This window comes from Prionailurus bengalensis, chromosome B4, assembly GCF_016509475.1.
Source record: "Prionailurus bengalensis isolate Pbe53 chromosome B4, Fcat_Pben_1.1_paternal_pri, whole genome shotgun sequence".
Taxonomy (NCBI): domain Eukaryota; kingdom Metazoa; phylum Chordata; class Mammalia; order Carnivora; family Felidae; genus Prionailurus; species Prionailurus bengalensis.
The window spans coordinates 77064181-77083559 of NC_057358.1; the positions used below are offsets into that span (position 1 = coordinate 77064181).

Below are 19379 nucleotides of genomic sequence, written 5' to 3' on the forward strand. Positions count from 1 at the left end.
TTACTTTTTAATGTAGTAAAATTTAACATTATACATGTGGCTCACATCGTGTGCCTATTGGACAGCACTGATCATTCCATAAACCTGAGAATTTCAGCCCCATAGCTCTTGTCTCTCTACTCAGCAAATATCCTCTTCTCCTTTACTTTAAAGGACCTTGAGACAATTTGAAATTAATGACCTCAGAGGGAGGAATATCACCTTTAAAAACATTTCTTTTAGTTTATTTATTTAAACATTTATTTATTTTTGAGAGAGGAAAAGCTTGAGCAGGGGAGGGGCAGCGAGAGAGGGGGACAGAGGATCCAAAGCAGGCTCTGTGACAGCAGATGTGGGGCTCGAACTCATGAACTGTGAGATCATGACCTGAGCCAAAATCACTCAGCCGACTGAGCCACACAGGCGCCCCTATTTATTTATTTTGAGAGACTGAGAGAGAGATACACAGAGAGAGATACAGAGAGAGAGATACAGAGAGAGAGGGGGAGAGAGATTCCCAAGCAGGCTCAGCGCTGTCAGCACAGAGCCCTACGTGGGATGGATCCCACAACCCATCAGATCATGACCTGAGCCCAAATCAAGAGTTGGATGCTTAACCAACTGAGCCACCCTGCAGCCCCAGGAATCCCATCTTTAATGTAATCTTTCCTGCTAAGCTTATTGTACTCATTACTAAATTTACCTCCATCTGACAAAGACTGTTTAATGAAAGGTCTTGAGGTTCTTCAGACATCAGCAGCCACAATCTTTTCAATTTTGTCACCTGTTAAATCTCCCATGTTCTTTCTTCTGTTTATCCTAGCCTTAACTTGAGAGATCTTGGCTTTCCCAAGCCAGCAAAGCTCCACCCTGTCATCCATGTCAATTTCAGTTGCAGTCAGAAAAGCTTCTTAGCAAAGACAAACTTACCCACCTGTCCTCCACTGGGACGTCTTCAGACAATTTTTCTTTTGTATGAATTTACTGAAAGCCACACCAACTTACTCCCCAAATCTTGAATTTTCCAGTTATTTCCGCTGCAAAACAGCCCCAATCTACATGTGGTGGCATAATAGCTCACTGGATGTTTTGCAACCGCACTCAATCATTTCACATTTTGCTCACTTGTAATACTCCATTTTTTGTTTTATTTTTATTTTTACTTTTATTTTTATTTTTATTTTTTTTTTGGAGAGAGACAGAGTGAGTGTGAGTGGGGTGGTGGGGGAGCAAGGGAGAAAGAGAAACGTAAGCAGACTCCACACCCAGCATGGAGCCTGATGCGGGGCTTGATCTCACCACCCTGCGATCACGATCTGCACAGAAACCAAGAGTCAGATGCTTAACCTACTGAACCACCCAGGCGTCCCATAATACTCCATTTTTAGGTAGTAAATTGAGCATCACATGGGAAGCTTTTGGCTGTAAACAGCAGACTATGAAACTAAAACAGGCTTAAACCTATTTTCTCATGTAAGGAGAAGCCTAATATAGGTGGTTCCAGAATTCGTTATTTTAGCAGACCAATTCTGTCAAGTTCTAGGTGATGTCTCTGTGCTCCTCTTAGCTTTCCTCTTATGGTTGCAGGATGACTGCTGGCACCCTAAAGTGGACAACACCCAAAGACAGGAAGGAAGTGAAGGGGCATTTTCTCCTTGTGCATGTATCTGTCTCATCAAGAAGGGAGATCATCCACAGATGTCCCCCCTCCACTAGTTCCCCCAGGGGATCACACACACGCCAAGGAGGGCAGAAAAGTGTGTGTGTAGCATATTCAGCCTCAATAGGGTTGGTGTGGTCTAGTGACAAGGAAAGAGGGGGTAAGGGCTATTGGGAGGGTAAACAAGAACACCTGCTAAGATCTTTCTTGTGGTATTCTATTGTATAACAAACCACCCCGAGCTTAGAGGCGTAATAGGATAACCATTTTATTATGTTCACAGGAAATTTGGACAGGGCGTGACAGGCATGAGCTGTCTTTGCTCCACATTGTTTGGGACCTCAGCTGGGAAGACTCAAATGTCTAGGGGCTGGAGTCATCTGCAGGCTTCTTCATGTTGGGCTAGGACGATGATAAGGCTGGGCTGAGCTGGGGAGGTTGGGCAGAGCACCTCATGTGGTTTTCCACGTGGACAGCTGCCTGCATGGCTACTGAGTTCTCAGAGCACCCTGGGAGGGAGGATCTTCAGAGGGGTTCTCTGGAGAGGGAGAATTCCAAGAGAACCAGGGGAAGCTGCATGGCCTTCTAGAACCTAACTTCAGAATTTACATAGTATCACTTGTGCCATATTCTGTTGGTCAAAGCTGTCAGAAGCCCTTTCAGATTCAGGGGAGCGAACCTGGACCTCACTTTTTGATGGGAGGAATGTCAACCAATTTGTAGACCTACAAAAATTCTCAACAGTCCTACCTAAACCAGAGGACACACATATATATTCCTAAGATTCTCCTTACATTGTTGCAGTTAAAAGGAAATTTCCGTCTACTCCTCAATCAACCATGGTGTCACATTTCTTTTTTCAAGCTGAAATTCTTTTCTCAACTAAAAAATAATTTTCCTTTCAGCCCATAAATGGTACAATACTGTCTAGAAACTCCTACTGAATAGATGTTGTGGCCTTTTCTCTCAAAAGACCAATTCTGGATCAGTACAAAAGGGGCTGAAATCTCTCAAACTGTGAAGGGGAACTTTGGCATAAAAAATATATGTATAATACTATGATAGAACATGAATGAATGACTATTTAAAGCATCTGCTCCAGTATTTCCTGGTAAAAATACACAAATGTTTGGATCCTCCTTACATTGAATTAAATATTAATATTTTTGGAATATCTATTAAGTCAAACATTGAAGAGTATAAAAAGATAAGATTAAGTTCCCCACTTACAAGTAGTTAGAATTTCTAGGTAGAAGGAAGGAGATTCTCCATCCATTGCCTTAAATGCTAGAACTGAAATAGAAACAGCTCCCGGGAAGTGGGACTGGGAAGTCCCAGTAAAAGAAAAGGCCGGTGATACAATTACAAAAAAAAAAAAAAAAAAAAAAAAAATCATTTATCAGTCAAAAAAAAAAAGCGGCCTGAGTTCTGGTCCTTAAAAATGGGTAGATGTCAATCAGGGGGAAATGGAGGAGAGGACAAGACAAAGGCATACACTACTAAGAGAAGTGGAAAAGGTGAGGCTTGGGTCCTCAGAAAACTTGCTTATGAGCTCGTTAAAAGGTAAACGCTACGCCCGTCCACGCTGACATCAACACCTCGAGCTCCTTTCGCCTAGAAGAGCTCCGGGTAGCGGGCTTGGACTCGTCGTTTTAGGAGATTCCCAGTAGAGGGCGCCGTAAGCCCGCGAGTCCTCAGCGACGCCTGGCTGCGGAGGCGGTGCGTCCCCGGCCCGGGGGCGGGGCCACCGCGCTCACGTGACTTTTGCTCATGGCGGCGGCGGCGGCGGCGGCAGCGGCGGAGCTCGGCGGCCGGAGCCGGATCCTGTAGCCCGGGTGTGGGCCCGCGTCAGTCCGTCCCTCCTTCGGCCCCCTCTCTTGTCTTCCGGAGTGTGGCTGGCGGAGCCCGGATGGCGGAGCGAGGCCTGGAGCCCGCGCCGGCCGCGGTGGCGGCGCTGCCGCCCGAAGTGCGGGCGCAACTGGCGGAGCTGGAGCTGGAGCTCTCGGAGGGTAGGAGCCGGGCGGGGGGAGCGAGCGCCCGGGCGCCGCTGCGGATCGCGGCGACAGGGAGAGCAGGTCCCCGCCGCGCGCCCTGCTGGCCGTGCGGGCGAGATGGGAGGAGGGTGCCGGAAATCTGGCCCGTGCTCCGAAGGGTCGTCTTCCCTGCTCTCGCACCCCACGAAGTGGGTTTCCTGAGGCGTTCATTGTGTTCTCTGGGTGGGGGTTAAGCAGGGGCGTCGGGGAGAAGTCCTCCCCGGGCCCGGGCTGTTTCTGCACTCCCTGCCCCTCAAAACCCGAGACAAAGCTGCGCCCTCCCGCTTCTGCCCGGGCGTCTGGGCACGGTGGGGGTGGGGGTGAGGCTGAGGCTGAGAGCAGGGTGGCTGACAGCTTTCGCCTGTCCTCTACCCTTTTCGAGGGGAGGGCCCCATGCCTGTTTCAGCTCCCCTCCCCCTTCCAGAAAAAGAGAAAGATACATGGGAAATCCGCAGCATTTCTTCTTCCTCCTTCTTTAACAATGCGAGATGCCTCCCCAGTGACAGGAGTGAGCTAGGAGCAGGGTGGGCCACTGAGGGTCCTAGGGAGATTGGAAGCAGTGGCATTAACCCAGAGAGAGACCCACTGTGCTGTTTTCACACCACCTTTGTCATAAGGGTTTTCTTTTCCTGGTGCCTGTATTCGGGGTGAATTTTCCGCATCTGATCACCTTTTGGAGTCTTTGAAGAGAGAAGGAGGGTGACTACCGGTTACATGCAAATCCTGGCCGGCACCCTCTTTCTTCTGACAATGGGTCGGTGCAAGGAGGGTTGGATTTATTTTGAGAATTAAAAGAATGGAGTAAATCGAGCCACTGTTATTAGAGAAGTCCCTTGGACAACAATGAGAGAAACGTTGCTCTGTTGTGGGCATGTGATCAGGCTTCTTGTGCAGTTGTGATCAGTTCTCCATAAAGTTCCTGTTTTTATCAGGGGCTGACTCTGAGACAAAAGCAGCATTTTCTACAAGCTTGATGTCAGTACTGTGGTGGTGTTCTCAGAGTTGCATATTCTTACTAAGTTCCTTGCCAAAGGCCCTCTTTGCTGGCGTTTTTCAAGTGGATTAAATACTGTGGATTTGGAAGAGAAGAATGTGACAAGTTCCCAGGAGAGTTCGGACTTTTTGTTTACTTATCAAGACATTCTCTCCCCCAGCCCCCCCCCCCCCCCCCAATCCTTTACAATGAAAACCCAGAAGTGGATTTTGAACGTTGCAAATCCTGTTGGGCATACAAGGAAATAATTAATTTTTAATAACCCTGTTAGGTTTTCCCAATATATAGGGAGGTGCTGTTTTCATGTGCACTTAATTGCCAACATATTATTTTTCAATTAATCAGATAGGAAGGTGTTTTTTGCCCATCCCCAGAATCAGTGGTGGTGGATGAGTTGGTTTCTGTGACGTTATTTAGAGCCTTACCATCGGTTCTGCCTCTCAAGATAACCTCATTCTTCTCCTATACTAAAATATTGTCATTAAATCTGTAATGATTTCCATTCAAATCTGACTTTTAAAACAGTTAACTTCATAGTAACAGATCAGCTATATTTGATTAGCCAGAAAAGGGAGCGCTTTGGCTGGTTGTTTGTGTCAGAATGAGATTAAAAATAGGAGTTGATTGCTTTTACACAGAGGGAAATCCTGGAAGCTCCTTATTCTTGGTACATCGGCTTCCAGCTGATTATTGTTTACTTCTCTGAATGTTTCTAGAAATGATTCCGAGGAACTGTTTCTAGGACTAACACTGATTAGCTCACCTTTCTCTGGTTTAGAAAGGTGTCAGACTCCTATAAACTGAATGTCAGGACAAGTTCCTGGTTTACTTTCTGATGCAGGATTGCTTTGGTTGACATATACTTAGTTTGAGTTAGTTTCGTGTAGATTTGTACTACGTTGTCCTGTATCTCTTTTAGCAATGGACAACTGGGAAAAATACAGTTGAAAAATCTTGGGCCTGCAGTATCAGCATCTTGGCCATCTGTCTTTTTCTCTTGCTTAAAAATACAGTACAGAGGACGCTTGACTAGAGAAATAGGTAGACATTTTTAGGGCTTCAAGTGAAGTGAAAACAACCCACTATCCCCCAGATCTATAGCACGGGATGTATTTGTGATGTCTGTAGTATATTTTGAATGAATCCTGCCTGTTTATTGTACATTTTCTCTACAGCTGCTGCTCTGACAAAAGTTTTTTTGTTTTTTTTCTTCTTTTTTCCTTTCGAAAAAAATGTGCTTTTAACTGTGTGTTTGTCATGTATTGCTGGTTTGGGGGAACTTATTCCGTGATTTTATTCTTTTTTTTAAACGTTCGGGCCATAGTTGGTCCTAATTATAGTGATAGCCTGAGCTGTATACTGTGAAAGAAATTTCTTTGTGCTTGTCTGTATTTTCGGCTGCAGGCTTTGGTCATAGCTCCGCCAACTCTGGGCCGAAATGCAGGTTTGTGCCTCTGTGGGCTGTTTGCCGCAGAGCGCGTTGCAGAGCCCAGGGCTGTGTCTGGTGCTTCAGGCAGGTCACCGTGGACTTAGCGGAGAAAGCTCCTCGAGAATCACTTAAAGTTGAAGTTACAAATAATCATGAGCTTCTCTGGAGATGAATAGGTAGGAGGTTTCTACAGGTATTCCCATGCTGGGTATTTTCTTCATGATCCACATATATTCTTGTTCCTGCCATATCTATTACATGTTTGACAATGAACTCTGTTGTCTGAACTTTATTCACATGTTTTACTCGAGTGTATGCATCTAAAGTAACACTAATGATGAGATTTATTTGTTGAAACCTGTCATACAAAATACACTGTATAATGATCCTGTGCATTATGTCATCTGGGCTTTGCTGCAACTTGGTGATTAGGTAGAATAGATAGATGTTATTACCACCTCTCTTACCTTTTCTTTTCCTTCCTTCTTTCTTTTCTGTTTTCACAGAAGGGAAAACTTCGAAAGGTTAAGAGGTTAAGTGTTTTGGCTAAAGTTGCTCACGTAATAAGCGCCATTATCCTAAGCTGCCATGTAATTATGGCATCTGTTACCATCAGATGATTTAAATATCTTTACTGTTAGGGCACACGCTGTTACCTCTCATTTTTACTCTAAGGAAATGCTATGTAACAGTTGTGTGCCACAGTTCTAAGTAGTCCCCTTGATTCTCTTTCTGAAATCTCTTCCTAGTCTGTCATTCACTTATTTGCTTCAACAGACATTTATTTTGTGCCTACTATGTGCTACGGATACAGAGGTGAGCAGGGCTCTGTGTCAGCTTTTAAAGAGCCCTGAATCTGGTAGGGATGTCACCTAAATACCAACCAAACAGTATATGAGACCACGATAGAGTTTTGTACAGAGGCTGCCTTCTAAGAAAAGAGGAAGCTATCTGCTTTGTCGTTGTGAAAAAGAAACAGCAGAGAACTATAAATATAAGATGGGATTGTGTGTCGAGACGGGTGTGATCTTGCCCGTGCAGTTCAGTCGTAAGTATGAAGGGAAGAGGGACATAAATCCCATACTTCTGTGGCTTGTCAGAAGGAGCTGAAGTCTTTCAGTGTCCAAAGATGACAGTTGGGAAAGTATTCAAGACAAAATAACACAGGAAGGACTCCTGCCTTTTGTGACTTGAACACTTCTCTGAGCACAAACACAACAAATTCAGTCACATCCTCCCTTCTCCTATTCCATCACTTATCTCTGGAGTCCTTAAAGCATGGTGTAGGGCCCACCTTGAAGGTGGAGGGATAAGAGAGGGCCCCTTGCTAGGAGTTGAAGGGAATCCTCTTTAGGAGTGGGGAAGCAGTGGGGGAGTGGAAGAGGGAAAGGGGACGATGCTGGCTAGAGATCATATTTCACAAGTGGGCAAGTAAAATTAAGGGACCAGGAAACTGGGGAGGCCCTCCTGCTTTATCTACAATTGGGAAAGTGGTCCACTGTCCCCAAAATACGTAGCACAGTTGTGAATTCATAGGATGTCCGTTTATCAGAAAATTACATCTAAGCAGTTGTCCTACCTAATGCTCGGAGTATTAAGGAAAACAGGGGTGTGGATTTTTAAATAACACAAACTGGGCATTAGCTAAGTGGTTTCCCCAAAACTTGCATGTATATGTTTTTGGTGGGCTACATTCGTCTTACGCTGGAACTCATCTTTAGGAACTGCAGTCAGAGCCTGTGGCACATTCCTTTGAAAATCCTCATGGTGACACATTTTCTTTGAGGGTGGAGCTTCATTTTATAGGTTACTTGGAATCAAGTAGAGAAAAACTGGTGATGTTCTTTTGGAGTCCATTTCGGATCTTTTTTTTTTTTTTTTAAACGTTTATTTCAGAGAGAGAAAGAGCGCGCGCGCGCGCAAGCAAGTGGGGGAGGAGCAGAGAGAGAGAGAGGGAGACACAGAATCTGAAGCAGGCTCCAGGCTCGGAGCTGTCAGCAAAGAGCCTGACATGGGGCTCGAACCCACGAACCACGAGATCATGACCTGAGCCAAAGTCAGGTGCTTAGCTGACTGAGACACCCAGGCGGCCCCTATTCTTTTGGAGTCCAAACTAGGTGTGATCGAAAAAATTAGAGCGATTGTAAACTGACTTGAGTTGTGACTGTCAAAAAAGTAGAATGACGTAAACTGGTTTTGAGGGCAGTTCCAGAAGACAAGTGACAAATTGGTTGGTAGAATGAGTCACCTACTGTAAAGGAGAGTGCTTGTTTGGACACCCTCGTTCTGATGTGTTTTTTGAAAAATTATTCTTTTTTTTTTTTTTTTAATTTTTTAACATTTATTTATTTTTGAGACAGAGAGAGACAGAGCATGAACGGGGGAGGGGCAGAGAGAGAGGGAGACACAGAATCGGAAGCAGGCTCCAGGCTCTGAGCCATCAGCCCAGAGCCTGACGCGGGGCTCGAACTCACGGACCGCGAGATCGTGACCTGAGCCGAAGTCGGACGCTCAACCGACTGAGCCACCCAGGCGCCCCGAAAAATTATTCTTGTTTGACAGCCCCATAGCATCGGGCTGGAGTTTTGAATGAGAGAAATCGTTAACCCTTCACTTTCAGCCCAACCCCTGGTGGCTGCTTAGCACCTGTGTAAGGATTAGCACCTCAGGGGTGAAAGTTCGGATGATCAGCTAGAACGGGCCCTCACACTATATTTGTATCATGATTAGTACACTTCTCCATGGTCCTCTCTCAGGAATGCTCTTTGAAGAGCTCCTTCCTGCTTGCTTGCCCAGTATATTTTCTAGTATATTTTGATTGTTTTTCATTTCACCCCACTGTAAGCTCCTCCAGAGGTAATTCATATCTTAAACTTCTTTAAACAGCTTCCCAACTATTTCTTTCTTGTACTGTTTCTTGTAAATTTTGGCTCACTTCAATTTGATTTGAAGTGAGACATAAAGTCCCTGTCTTGGGGGTTTGACTTTGGTCTGAGGCAGGGTTGCGTAATCATTTGAGAAGCACAGATTTTGGCATCTGTTGGGCCTGGGTCCAATTCCTGGCCTTCACTTACTAGCTCTGTGACCTTGGACAGACTTTGTCCCCTCCCTCATTTTAGTGTTTCCAGTTCTTAAAGGAATGACAATCTCATTGGAGTTGTAAGGTTTAAAATGAGCTGACTATAATGTGTGGCATTCAGTGGTCACTTGGTATGTGTAATCTTTATTGTTTCTGATAGTGAATGGATGCATAGTGAGTGGCTGTTTTTAATATCTTGTGTTACTTAGCAGAATATGGTTCTGTAGGAAGTGATGACTGGAATCAATTTGTACACGTATTTTTTTAAAGTAAGACCTCACTCCACCATCAGTTGCTCCTGTCGGCACCCTCTACCCTTAGTTCAACACATGTTGGGTCACTGCAGACAGTTGACTGGGGCAAAAAAGAGTAGCTGGTTTGTTTCATACAGACATCTGGTGTGTGTACATTTCCAAGCCTGTAGGTTCTGGCAAATGGCTTTGAAATTTAAGCGTGGTTGCTGAGACTCCAGCATCTAACAGCTATGAAAAGGCACATGTGGGTCTCAGAGCCCTCAAATAGTTTTTGTCTCTTCCTTTTCTTAGTCCTCCGTTTGTCTTTAGTGAACAAAATCTTTCAGTTCCTCCTTCAAAAGTTTTCTTGGTCCTCTTTTTTTTTGAGTTGTGCTTACCACCAACCTTGTCTGGTCATCTATCTTTAGAGTCTGATTTTTGTCTCCCTTCAGCTCTAGATTGATCCTTTGTTTTTTAAAGATACTGCTTTTATCTAAAGTCATTGCTAAATCCAAGGCTTTTGCCTCTCATTTCTTTAAATTCTAAGTTTCCTAAAAGCAAGGATGGTCTCCTATATCCCCTATTCCTAGAGTCTAATGTAGTGCTATTGTATACATCAAGTAGTGCCCTCTCTTTTCGTGATTGATCATAGCCTAGAGGCGTAAGTGAGAGTTTTTCATGTTATTGTGTTTTTTAAAAAAATGTTTAATGTTTCTTTATTTTTGAGACACACACACACACACACACACACACACACACAGTGCGAGTGGGGGAGGGGAAGAGAGAGAGGCGGGAGACACAGAATCTGAAAGCAGGCTCCAGGCTCTGAGCTGTCAGCACAGAGCTCAACGCAGGGCTTGAACTCATGAGCTGCAAGATCATGACCTGAGCCAAAAGTCAGATGCTTAACCAACTGAGCCATACAGGCACCCCATATATTTGTGTTTATAATGAGCAGTTTGCTTTCCCGTGTGGATGCTTGTCCATGAACAAGATCACTTCTGAAGGCCATTTCTTTGGAATTCCATTGCCAATCTCTTTGGATTCATGAGTTGGCTTCAGTGGACCTGGAAATGCTGAAATCATGTGTAGAATTTTGAACATGAGTGCTTATGCGTATCTTTTTGGGGAGCAGAGTTTATAGTTTTCATCAGTATCTTAAAGAGGGCTATGAAGCGGAGTTAAGAACTGTTCTTATTGGGGCATCTGGGTGGCCCAGTCAGTTAAGCATCTGACTCTTGATTTCAGCTCAGGTCATGATCTTGTGATTCATGAGGTTGAGCCCAGGGCAGGCTCCAGAGCATGCTTGGGATTCTCTCTCCCTCTCTCTCTGCCCCTCCCCACTCTCAAAATGAATAAATAAACTTAAAAAAAAAAAAAAAAAAAAGAACCATTCTTAATAGCTTGTGAGGAAAGCCAAACTCCCTCCACTTCCCTCCTCAATACTCAAAGCCTTATCTATGTCAGTTCCCACCCTTATCCCCTTTCCTTCTTTTCTCAGAGGAAGAAATATCCCCTTTCCTGTTCTACGGTGTATCCCTCTGACTGTATTCTCAGTCCCATCACTTCTCTGTGATCTTGGCATCTTACTCCATTGATTGATCTGTTCATTCATAGTCTTCATTCATAGTCTTTTTTGTCTTTGTCTCTCTCTCATCTTCAGCCTCTCACTTAACACTTGGTTCTCAGTTCCTTCCCTTCAGCCTATAAATACGCTGAAATTTCTCCCAGTTTAAAAAAAGCAGCTTCCCACAGTCGTGTATTGGAACTGTTTACTCTTATGTGCATGCATTCTCTCCCTCTCATAGCTCCTAGAAGGTGTGGCTTACATTTCCTCTCCTTTCTTTGTTTCCTTTGCTCGTTCCTTCATCCATTGCTTCTGCTTATCAAGCCTCTGAAACAACAGTCTCCAAGGGCACCGATGACTTCTAATTTCAGACTGAAAAGTACCCACTGGACACAGTATCTTTCCCTGCAGCATTCAATATGGTGAACAGTTATTTTTATAAAACTCTCTCCTTCCTTACCTTTTACGGCATCATTTCCTTCCGGCTCCCTAACTGTTCCTTCTTATGCTGTCTCTTGAGCTTCTGTTTCTCTTATCCGTCTGATATGGGTGTTCCTGCTATCAGTCATTAGCCTTCATCTCACTTCACATAAACTTGCTGAGTAATCTCATCCATGCCCAGGGCTTTAGCTCTCTTGGCTGTGAGGTGGCTCTCTGGTCTGTATCTCTAGGCCTGACTTCAAGCACTCTGCTCCAACATCCCACTGGTTCCCCCAGACAGCCGTAACTTAGTGAGTCCGCAACTGTTCTCCTTATTTCAGCCTACTTCACAAAACCCTGCTTCAGAATGTCCATTTACTTGGGTCAAAAATTTGAGGGTCATCCTTAACTTCTAATGGATCACTAAATCCTGTCAGTTCTTGTTCCTCCCCTCCATTGACCTTGTTTTGGTCTTTGTTCGGGCTCTTATCACCTCTTGCTGAGATTGTTATTGTAGTCTTGTAAGTCATCCACCTGCCTCCAGACCCTTCTCCCTCCAGTCCGTCTTTCTCTATTCTGTGATGGAATGATCATTCTGAAACACCGATCTAATCATGTCCTTGTCCCTGTTTAAGATTTTTCATTGGTTTGACCCGTGACCCACCCACGGGATAAAATCCAAGCATCCTTTGTGTACCAAGATCTGCTTGCCTTTGTAGCCTCATTTCCTGCGCCTTTCGTGATTTTCTCCCCTCTCTCGCCATGCATGCCTAGCTACTTGAGCTACCCTGAATGCACTGGGTTTTTTCATTTCCCTGCCTTTGTACACGTTCACTTTCTCTGAGAAATGCCCACTCTGGCATGTTCTTCCCCCTTTTATGCCTGGTTTACTTCTTTTCCACTCAATTTCTTATAAGAAGCCAGCTTTTCTTAAGCTCTCTTAAGAAGTTAAGATCTCTGTGTAAGTAGCCATCAATTATCGAGTGCTTATTATGTAACAGGCCCTGTGCTTAGCTCTTTATATACCCTAGCTGGCCGGTAAGTAGCTGCTGAATAAATAGCTCTTTTACCATAATGCGAGAACTGAGCTAGCTTTTAAAAAGCACCTGAAATGGAGAGGAATACAGTGTGTACCGGACCTGGTCCCATAACCTGATCTTTCCCTTTCTCACTACCAGTGACAGTATCATTCTGAAACAAATGGCAAAGAGATCAGAACAGTGGATTTAACGGGGCATCTGGGTGGCTCAGTCGATTGAGTGTCCGACTTCGGCTAGGTCATGATCTCACAGTTTGTGAGTTCGAGCTCCATGTTGGGCTCTGTGCTGACAGCTCAGAGCCTGGAGCCTTCATTGGATTCTGTCTCCCTCTCTCTCTGCCCCTCCCCTGCTCATGCTCAGTCTCTCTCACTCTCAAAAATAAAGAAACATTTTAAAAAACCAAACAGGGGCGCCTGGGTGGCTCAGTCGGTTAAGCGGCCGGCTTCGGCTCAGGTCATGATCTTGCGGTCCGTGGGTTCGAGCCCCGCGTCGGGCTCTGTGCTGACAGCTCGGAGCCTGGAGCCTGTTTCAGGTTCTGTGTCCCCCTCTCTCTGACCCTCTCCCGTTCATGCTCTGTCTCTCTCTGTCTCAAAAATAAATAAACGTTAAAAAAATTTTTTTTTTAAAAACCAAACAGTGGACTTAATGGTCATTTAGAATTGGGTTAGGTCTTGTGTTTGCCATTTATTGTGTGATCTCAGGCAGGTCTTAGAAATGTGCTTCTAATCTAAAACTGCTGAAGATAGGTGTGTGATTTCCGTTTTGTAGAGACTTGTTACAGAACGTGAAGCCTGAGAGTACAGTGTGCTGGGATGGGAACCCAAGTCTGCTTGGCTCCAAACTCCATGGGTTTCCACACTGCCATCTGCCTCTGTCTCCCTGAATCATGTTTCAAATCATTTCAGCAAAATTCTTTTCCATCCTAACTATTGGGCTCTAGTTTTCTTAGGATGCAGCTTCCGTCTGTGGAGTTTTGGAGGTGGGGCTGCCTGGAGAGGAAAGAATGGGAATGTTCTGTCCTATTTTCTTTTTCTTTTTTTTTTTTTTTTAATGTTTATTTATTTATTTTGAGAGAGAGAAAGAGAGAGAATCCCAAGCAGGCTCCATGCTGCCAGCACAGAGCCTGACGCGGGGCTCGATCTCATGAACCGTGAGATCATGACCTGACCCGAAATCAAGGGTCAGACGCTCAACCGATTGAGCCATCCAGGCGCCCCTGTTCTGTCCTATTTTCAGAGAAGAGATGTGAAATTAATTTTTCTTCCTTGAATTGAGATGATGATGATGAGAAGCTGAAAGGGGGAAATGAAAGAGGAAAATATTTTGGATGCTACACAGGACAGTCCTAAATGAAGATCCACGGGTCTGTTGTCTTTGAAAGGTCTTTGGTTTGCACTGATCTTGAGCTGTAGAGAGGATTGTGGTTACATTCTTGTTCAGAAAGTGTTTTTAGTGTTTTGTTTTTTTCTTAGGGTATTTAATGTTCAAATTTAAAGTCAACGTAGAAGTTAATGCAGGTACTTCTGTGACATGTACTTTGTTTGTTTGTTTGTTTGTTTATTTATTTATTTATTTATTTATTTATTTATGAGAGAGAGCATGTGCATGCGCAGTGGAGGGGCAGAGAGAGAGGGAGAGAGAATCTTAGGCAGGCCCCATGCCCAGTGCAGAGTGCAACTCGGGGCTTGATCCCATGACCTTGAGATCATGACCTGAGCCGAAATCGAGAGTTGGATGCTTAATGGACTGAGCCACCCAGGTGCCCCTGTAAATGACATGTACTTCAATTGATTATTTTCTTGGAATTATTTCTTGTTTTGTGAAGGAATAGTGCTCTAATGTCTCTTTATTTTTAGAGCATTATTGCTCTCATGGATGAATTAAAGCGTCTTAGGGTTTTTCTTTCTTTCTGTCTCCTTTTTTTTCTGAAGAACTTGGATTCTGTTGTTTCAAGTTACTCATAGCCTGGAACTTGTGGGTTTTAACTCAGGTCAGGCATGCTTGCGTTACAGTGCTGACCAGTCTTGTCACTGAATCTCCTTTTAAAAAATCAACCCTGCAGGAATTACTAGGTAGAAACTTCTGATAGTTTTTTGTTTAGTAAATCTGTGACTGAGGCAAACAGGCTGTCTTACATTTTTTTTAATTGAGGTAAGGTTTCACATACAACATTATATTAGTTTCAGGTGTACAACATAACACTTGGATATTTGTATATATTGTAAAATGATCATAATAACTATAATAATTTTCATCACCATACATAGTTACAAAATTTTTTTTTCTGTCTCAATTTTAAAGAGTTGCCATTCTTTATTGGATTTTTCTCTGGTCTGGAGACACTTTCATTTTTAAATTAAACATGTAGAAAAAGCATTGGTATGAATTTTTCTCCCATAGTTCTTTGCTTGTTTTTTTTCAAGGACCAAGGGAAGTACTGGAAGATGAACTTCCTGTTCAAAAAACCACCTTCCTCATTTGTTGGTTCTCTAAGCTCTGATTGCTAACATTACCCCTGTATGATAGCTATTTTTCAGATGATCTCAAACATAGAAGTTATTTGCATACATATTCTCACCTCCCTTTGTAAGCTGTTTGAGGACAGCATGTGACATCCTTCAGCATAAGTGCTTTTCAATACTTATTCAACCAGTGAATGAGTCTGGACCCTGTCATCAGCCTCCCTGTCTATTCTTATTTTTTACTAGTCTCCACCGGACTCTTCTATTATAGTCAGACTGGTTTCCTCACCCTTTTTCCTGACCGGCTCATTCTTTTCTGTCTGCCTTTGCAGTGACTCCTTTCTTTGTCAGGACTGCCTTCTTTCCTATTAAAATTTCCCCATATTCTAGGGTCTGGCTAATGTTCCCTTGGTCATGAAGCCAGCTGACTGCTTTAGTTCATATTAATCTCTTCTATTTTTAGACCATCGTATGCGGTAACAGAGTTTAACACCTAACTGACCACTATTATTTGTTTCAATTATTTTGCCCCCTCATTTGGACTTTTGTGAGTGTAATGGCAAGGTCTTCTACCTTTTGGAACTCATATAAAGTGCTCAGCATATCAATATATTAGTACATTGCAAATTGAAAAAGACTGCAGATTTGAATGAGTGTGCTGTGTTCCAGGCAAGACTGATGAGGAATGGCATAAACCTAGGCATCTCCTGATAGAATTCCTGAATTCACTGATAAAGGAAAAGACATCCTATGAGCTCCTAGATAGAAAGATGAAGTTAAAACAGCAACAACAAGAAAACAGACTGTTCTCATTTGCAATACTGCAACTTTGATGATGGTGTGAGAAACATCCACAAACTATTGAGAAAAGAGGTCTCTACTCCAGGAATCCTGTATGCAGAATAGATATGTACCCTTTGGGGAAAAGAAAGCTCTGTGAGTGTGCAAAGATGCAGAGATTGTATCACCCACAGGCTCCAATCTAAGCAGTGTACCCTAATGAAACAGATAATGTGAAACAGAGACCCCAAGATTGGAGGAAGAAAGGGAACAGTGATGGATAATGGACTTTGACGTAAGGGTATATATGTTATATTTATATAATTACATTCATAGCAAGTGACAAAGAATGTGTAATATAAATGCTAAGTAAGAATTTTTGAAACAGAAGAGACCTATTACAGCAGAAAACCTGGTTGCCTGAATGAAATAGACTAGGGGTGCCTGGATGGCTCCGTCAGTTAAGCATCTGATTCTTGATTTCAACTCAGGTCATGGTCTCATGGTCGTGGGATGGAGCCCCGCATCGAGCTCTGTGCTGAGTGTGGAGCCTGCTTGGGATTCTCTCTCACCCTCTCTCTCTGCTCCTTTCCTGCTCACGCTACATGTCCACACTGCATGCAGTGCTCTCTGTTTCTTTCAAAATAAATAAATAAACATTAAAAAAAATAGTCTAAATGATTTCAGCAAAACTCAGACGTTGTGGATCAGGGTGGTATGGGGATGGGTGGGGTGTAATAGCATTCTTTGCTATCATTGGGATGTTGGCAGGGGTAAGTATAGGAATGAACTGCCTTGGTGAGGAGAAAAAGGCTTTGTAATAGTATTAATTTTTTTTTTCAAATACTTCAGGGTAAATATCACAAAAAAGGCACAGGATCCATGTGAAGAAAATTATAAACTCTCAAGGATGTAAAAGCAAGATCTGAAAAAATGTAAATATATAACATATTCCCAGATGGGAGGACTAAATATATATAAAATTAACAGAAATTCATTACAGCTTCAGTGGAGAGTTCTTTGGGTAGTGGGGAATTAGATAATGATCTCAGTGTGCATATAGTAGAATAAATGTTTTGGAATAGCCAAGCAAATTTAGAAACAAAATAGTGAGGTGGTCCTTGCTTTACCATGTATTAAAGCAGAGTCTAAAATCACTATGCTCTAAGCAGGATGGTATTAGCATTTGAATAAAGACGAATGAACAGAATAAAGTGCCCAAGTCCTTGTATATGTAGGAAAAATAATTCTAAAAACATGAAAGTTTCATGAGCTTAGACCACTTGTCTTCTCAAATTCTCAGATTAGCAAAGATCTTAAAATAAGCTGGCTGGGACTCCATAGGACATCAGAAATACTGAACTTCTTTAAAAAAATGATTTTTAAATGTTTATTTATCTTAGAGAGAGAGGCATGAGCAGGAGAGGGGCAGAGAGAGAGGGAGGCACAGAACTCGAGGCAGGCTCCAGGCTCCATGGTGTCAGCACAGAGCCTGACATGGGGCTCAAACTCAGGAACTGTGAGATCATAACCTGAGCCGAAGTCAGATTCTCTACTGACTGAGCCACCCAGGAGCCCCAGAAATACTGAACTTCTTGATGTTCTATTTATGCTGCCAAGAGGAGCACACTGGAACCAGAAACAAAAGACCTTTCCTCTTGCAGTGTCTGTAGACCAGCTACAGACTAGCTTAACGTTCAGGCATCAGGCAGAAGAAAATTATTTAAAGGGTCCATCTTAATTTTCACAGAACAGGCAGTGAAGGGTAGATTGGGAGCTGAGAAGCAATAAATTGAAAGCTGACATACCCTTGATTCTTCTTTTTCTTTCAGTCCAACTCTCCATATGTAGTTCCTCTGTAGTTTTTTTCATTTTTTATTTTTTTCATTTTTCATTTTTGAGAGAGAGGGAGAGACAGAGTGTGAGTAGGGAGGGGCAGATAGAGAGTGAGACACAGAATCCAAAGCAGGCTCCAGGCTCTGAGCTGTCAGCACAGAGTCTGACATGGGGCTGGAACCCACGAACTGTAAGACCATGACCTGAGTCGAAGTTGGACACTTGATTGACTGAGCCACCCAGGCGCCTCAGTTTTTTTGGTACCACCTTGAAAAGTATCCTTAGTCTGTTTCTCTCTAACACTGTTCACTGCTAATCATTGCCTGGCCTGTTCATCTTTGGCTTGGCTAGCTCCTTCCTAGTATCCTTGCTGTCTTCTCTGTCACTGGTTTCCACATAGCAGCTACAGAGAGCTTTTTGTTTATTTAGTTTTTTTTTTAAGTTTATTTATTTATTTTGAGAGACACAAAGAGAGAGAGTGCGCATACAAGTTGGGGAGGGGCAGAGAAGAGAGGGAGACAGAGAATCCCAAGAGGCTCCGTGCTGTCAGCACAGAGCCCCATGCGGGGCTCCATCCCACGAACCGTGAGATCATGACCCAAGCCAAAATCAAGAGTTGGCTGCTCAAGCGACCTCGCCACCCAGGCGCCCCTACAGTGAGCTTTTTAAACCACAGATTTGATCATGTTGCTTTTCTGCCATAAGACCCTTCGATGGCTTCTTTTTGCATTAAAATAAAATTCAGATTCCATTCTATGGTCTCTAAGGCCTACACAGTCCCAACCCCTCATCTGTTGATTTCATCCACTGTCCTTCAGCCACATTGGCCGACTTCTCTCCTTCCTCTTCTCTTCCTTCTCTCTGTTCTGGTTTTTACTCTTTCCTCCCTCCCCCTGTTCTCTTTCCCTTTCCCTTTTATTTATTTAGCTGCTATTTATTGTGGCCTACTATGTGCCACACAAGTACAGGCAACAGAGCAGTGGTTACAATAACAAAAATCCCTGCCCTTAGGGGGCTTACATTCTGTAGGAATAGACAAAAATTAGTAAGTAATCTATTTTGCTTGTCAGATGGTAAAAATTTCAAAGGAGATCAATCATGAAGAGGGATACAGAATACGGGGGCTGAGTCAGTGGGTACAATTTAAAACAGGGTGGTCAGGGATCCTAAGATGGCATTTGAGCAAAAACCCAAGGGCAGTGAGTCTCTTTTCCTCTTCCTTGAACTCACCATGCTTGTCCCCACTTCAAAGCCTTGTTTTTTGCTTTGCTTCTGCTTGGAACGCTCCTCTCCAAGATCTGTGCTTGGCCAACAACTCTGCCTCCTTTCTGTCTCAGCTCAAAAGTTACCTTCTCAGAGATGCCTTCCCTGACTGCCAGGTTCAAATAAGTAACTCCTCCCATTTCTCTCCATCACATCTCTCTTGTTACTTTCTTTTTCTGTTTTAAATTTTCTGATTAATGCATACCGTCATTTGAAATGATCTTGTTCCTGTATTTATTTATTATCTGATGCTCCCCTAGTAAAATGTTAGTTCTGTAGGGGACCTTGCTGTCTTGTTTCCCTGCTGGATGTCCACGGTCTGGAATAGAAGACTCTCAGTAGACACTTGTTCAGTGAACAGATGGATTTTGCAGGCAGGAGATTCCAACGGGATTCCTTAGATGGTGTAGCTTTACAGAGTAAAGAAGTGTGGGCTTTGGCCCCAAGGCCTCTGGCAGGAAAGAAAGGGAGCCCCTGTGGGAACTGGTCAGGACTGGAACTCAGGGGCTCATGGTGTTCCTGGCATTTTCTGGTTAGTTTCTGAAGTGAATTTGTTTTTCCTTTGTTTCCTCACCTGTTTGTGCCCTCTGATTTTCCATATGAC

At 43.5% G+C, this 19379-nt stretch overlaps 1 protein-coding gene across 7 annotated transcripts in view; it reads left to right on the forward strand.

Annotated features, from left to right (window-relative positions):
* The first annotated feature begins 3398 nt into the window (after positions 1 to 3398).
* Positions 3399 to 19379, forward strand: part of DIP2B (disco interacting protein 2 homolog B) — a 225686-nt gene continuing 209705 nt past the window's right edge. For 4 of the 7 annotated variants that reach the window (XM_043563893.1, XM_043563896.1, XM_043563898.1 and 1 more), the window contains exon 1: positions 3404 to 3648. In XM_043563893.1, coding sequence (XP_043419828.1) covers positions 3549 to 3648 — 100 coding nt within the window. In that variant the 5' untranslated portion in view covers positions 3404 to 3548. Of the gene's footprint in view, positions 3649 to 19379 lie in introns of all 7 variants that reach the window. The other 3 variants (XM_043563894.1, XM_043563895.1, XM_043563897.1) reach the window with 3 other exon arrangements.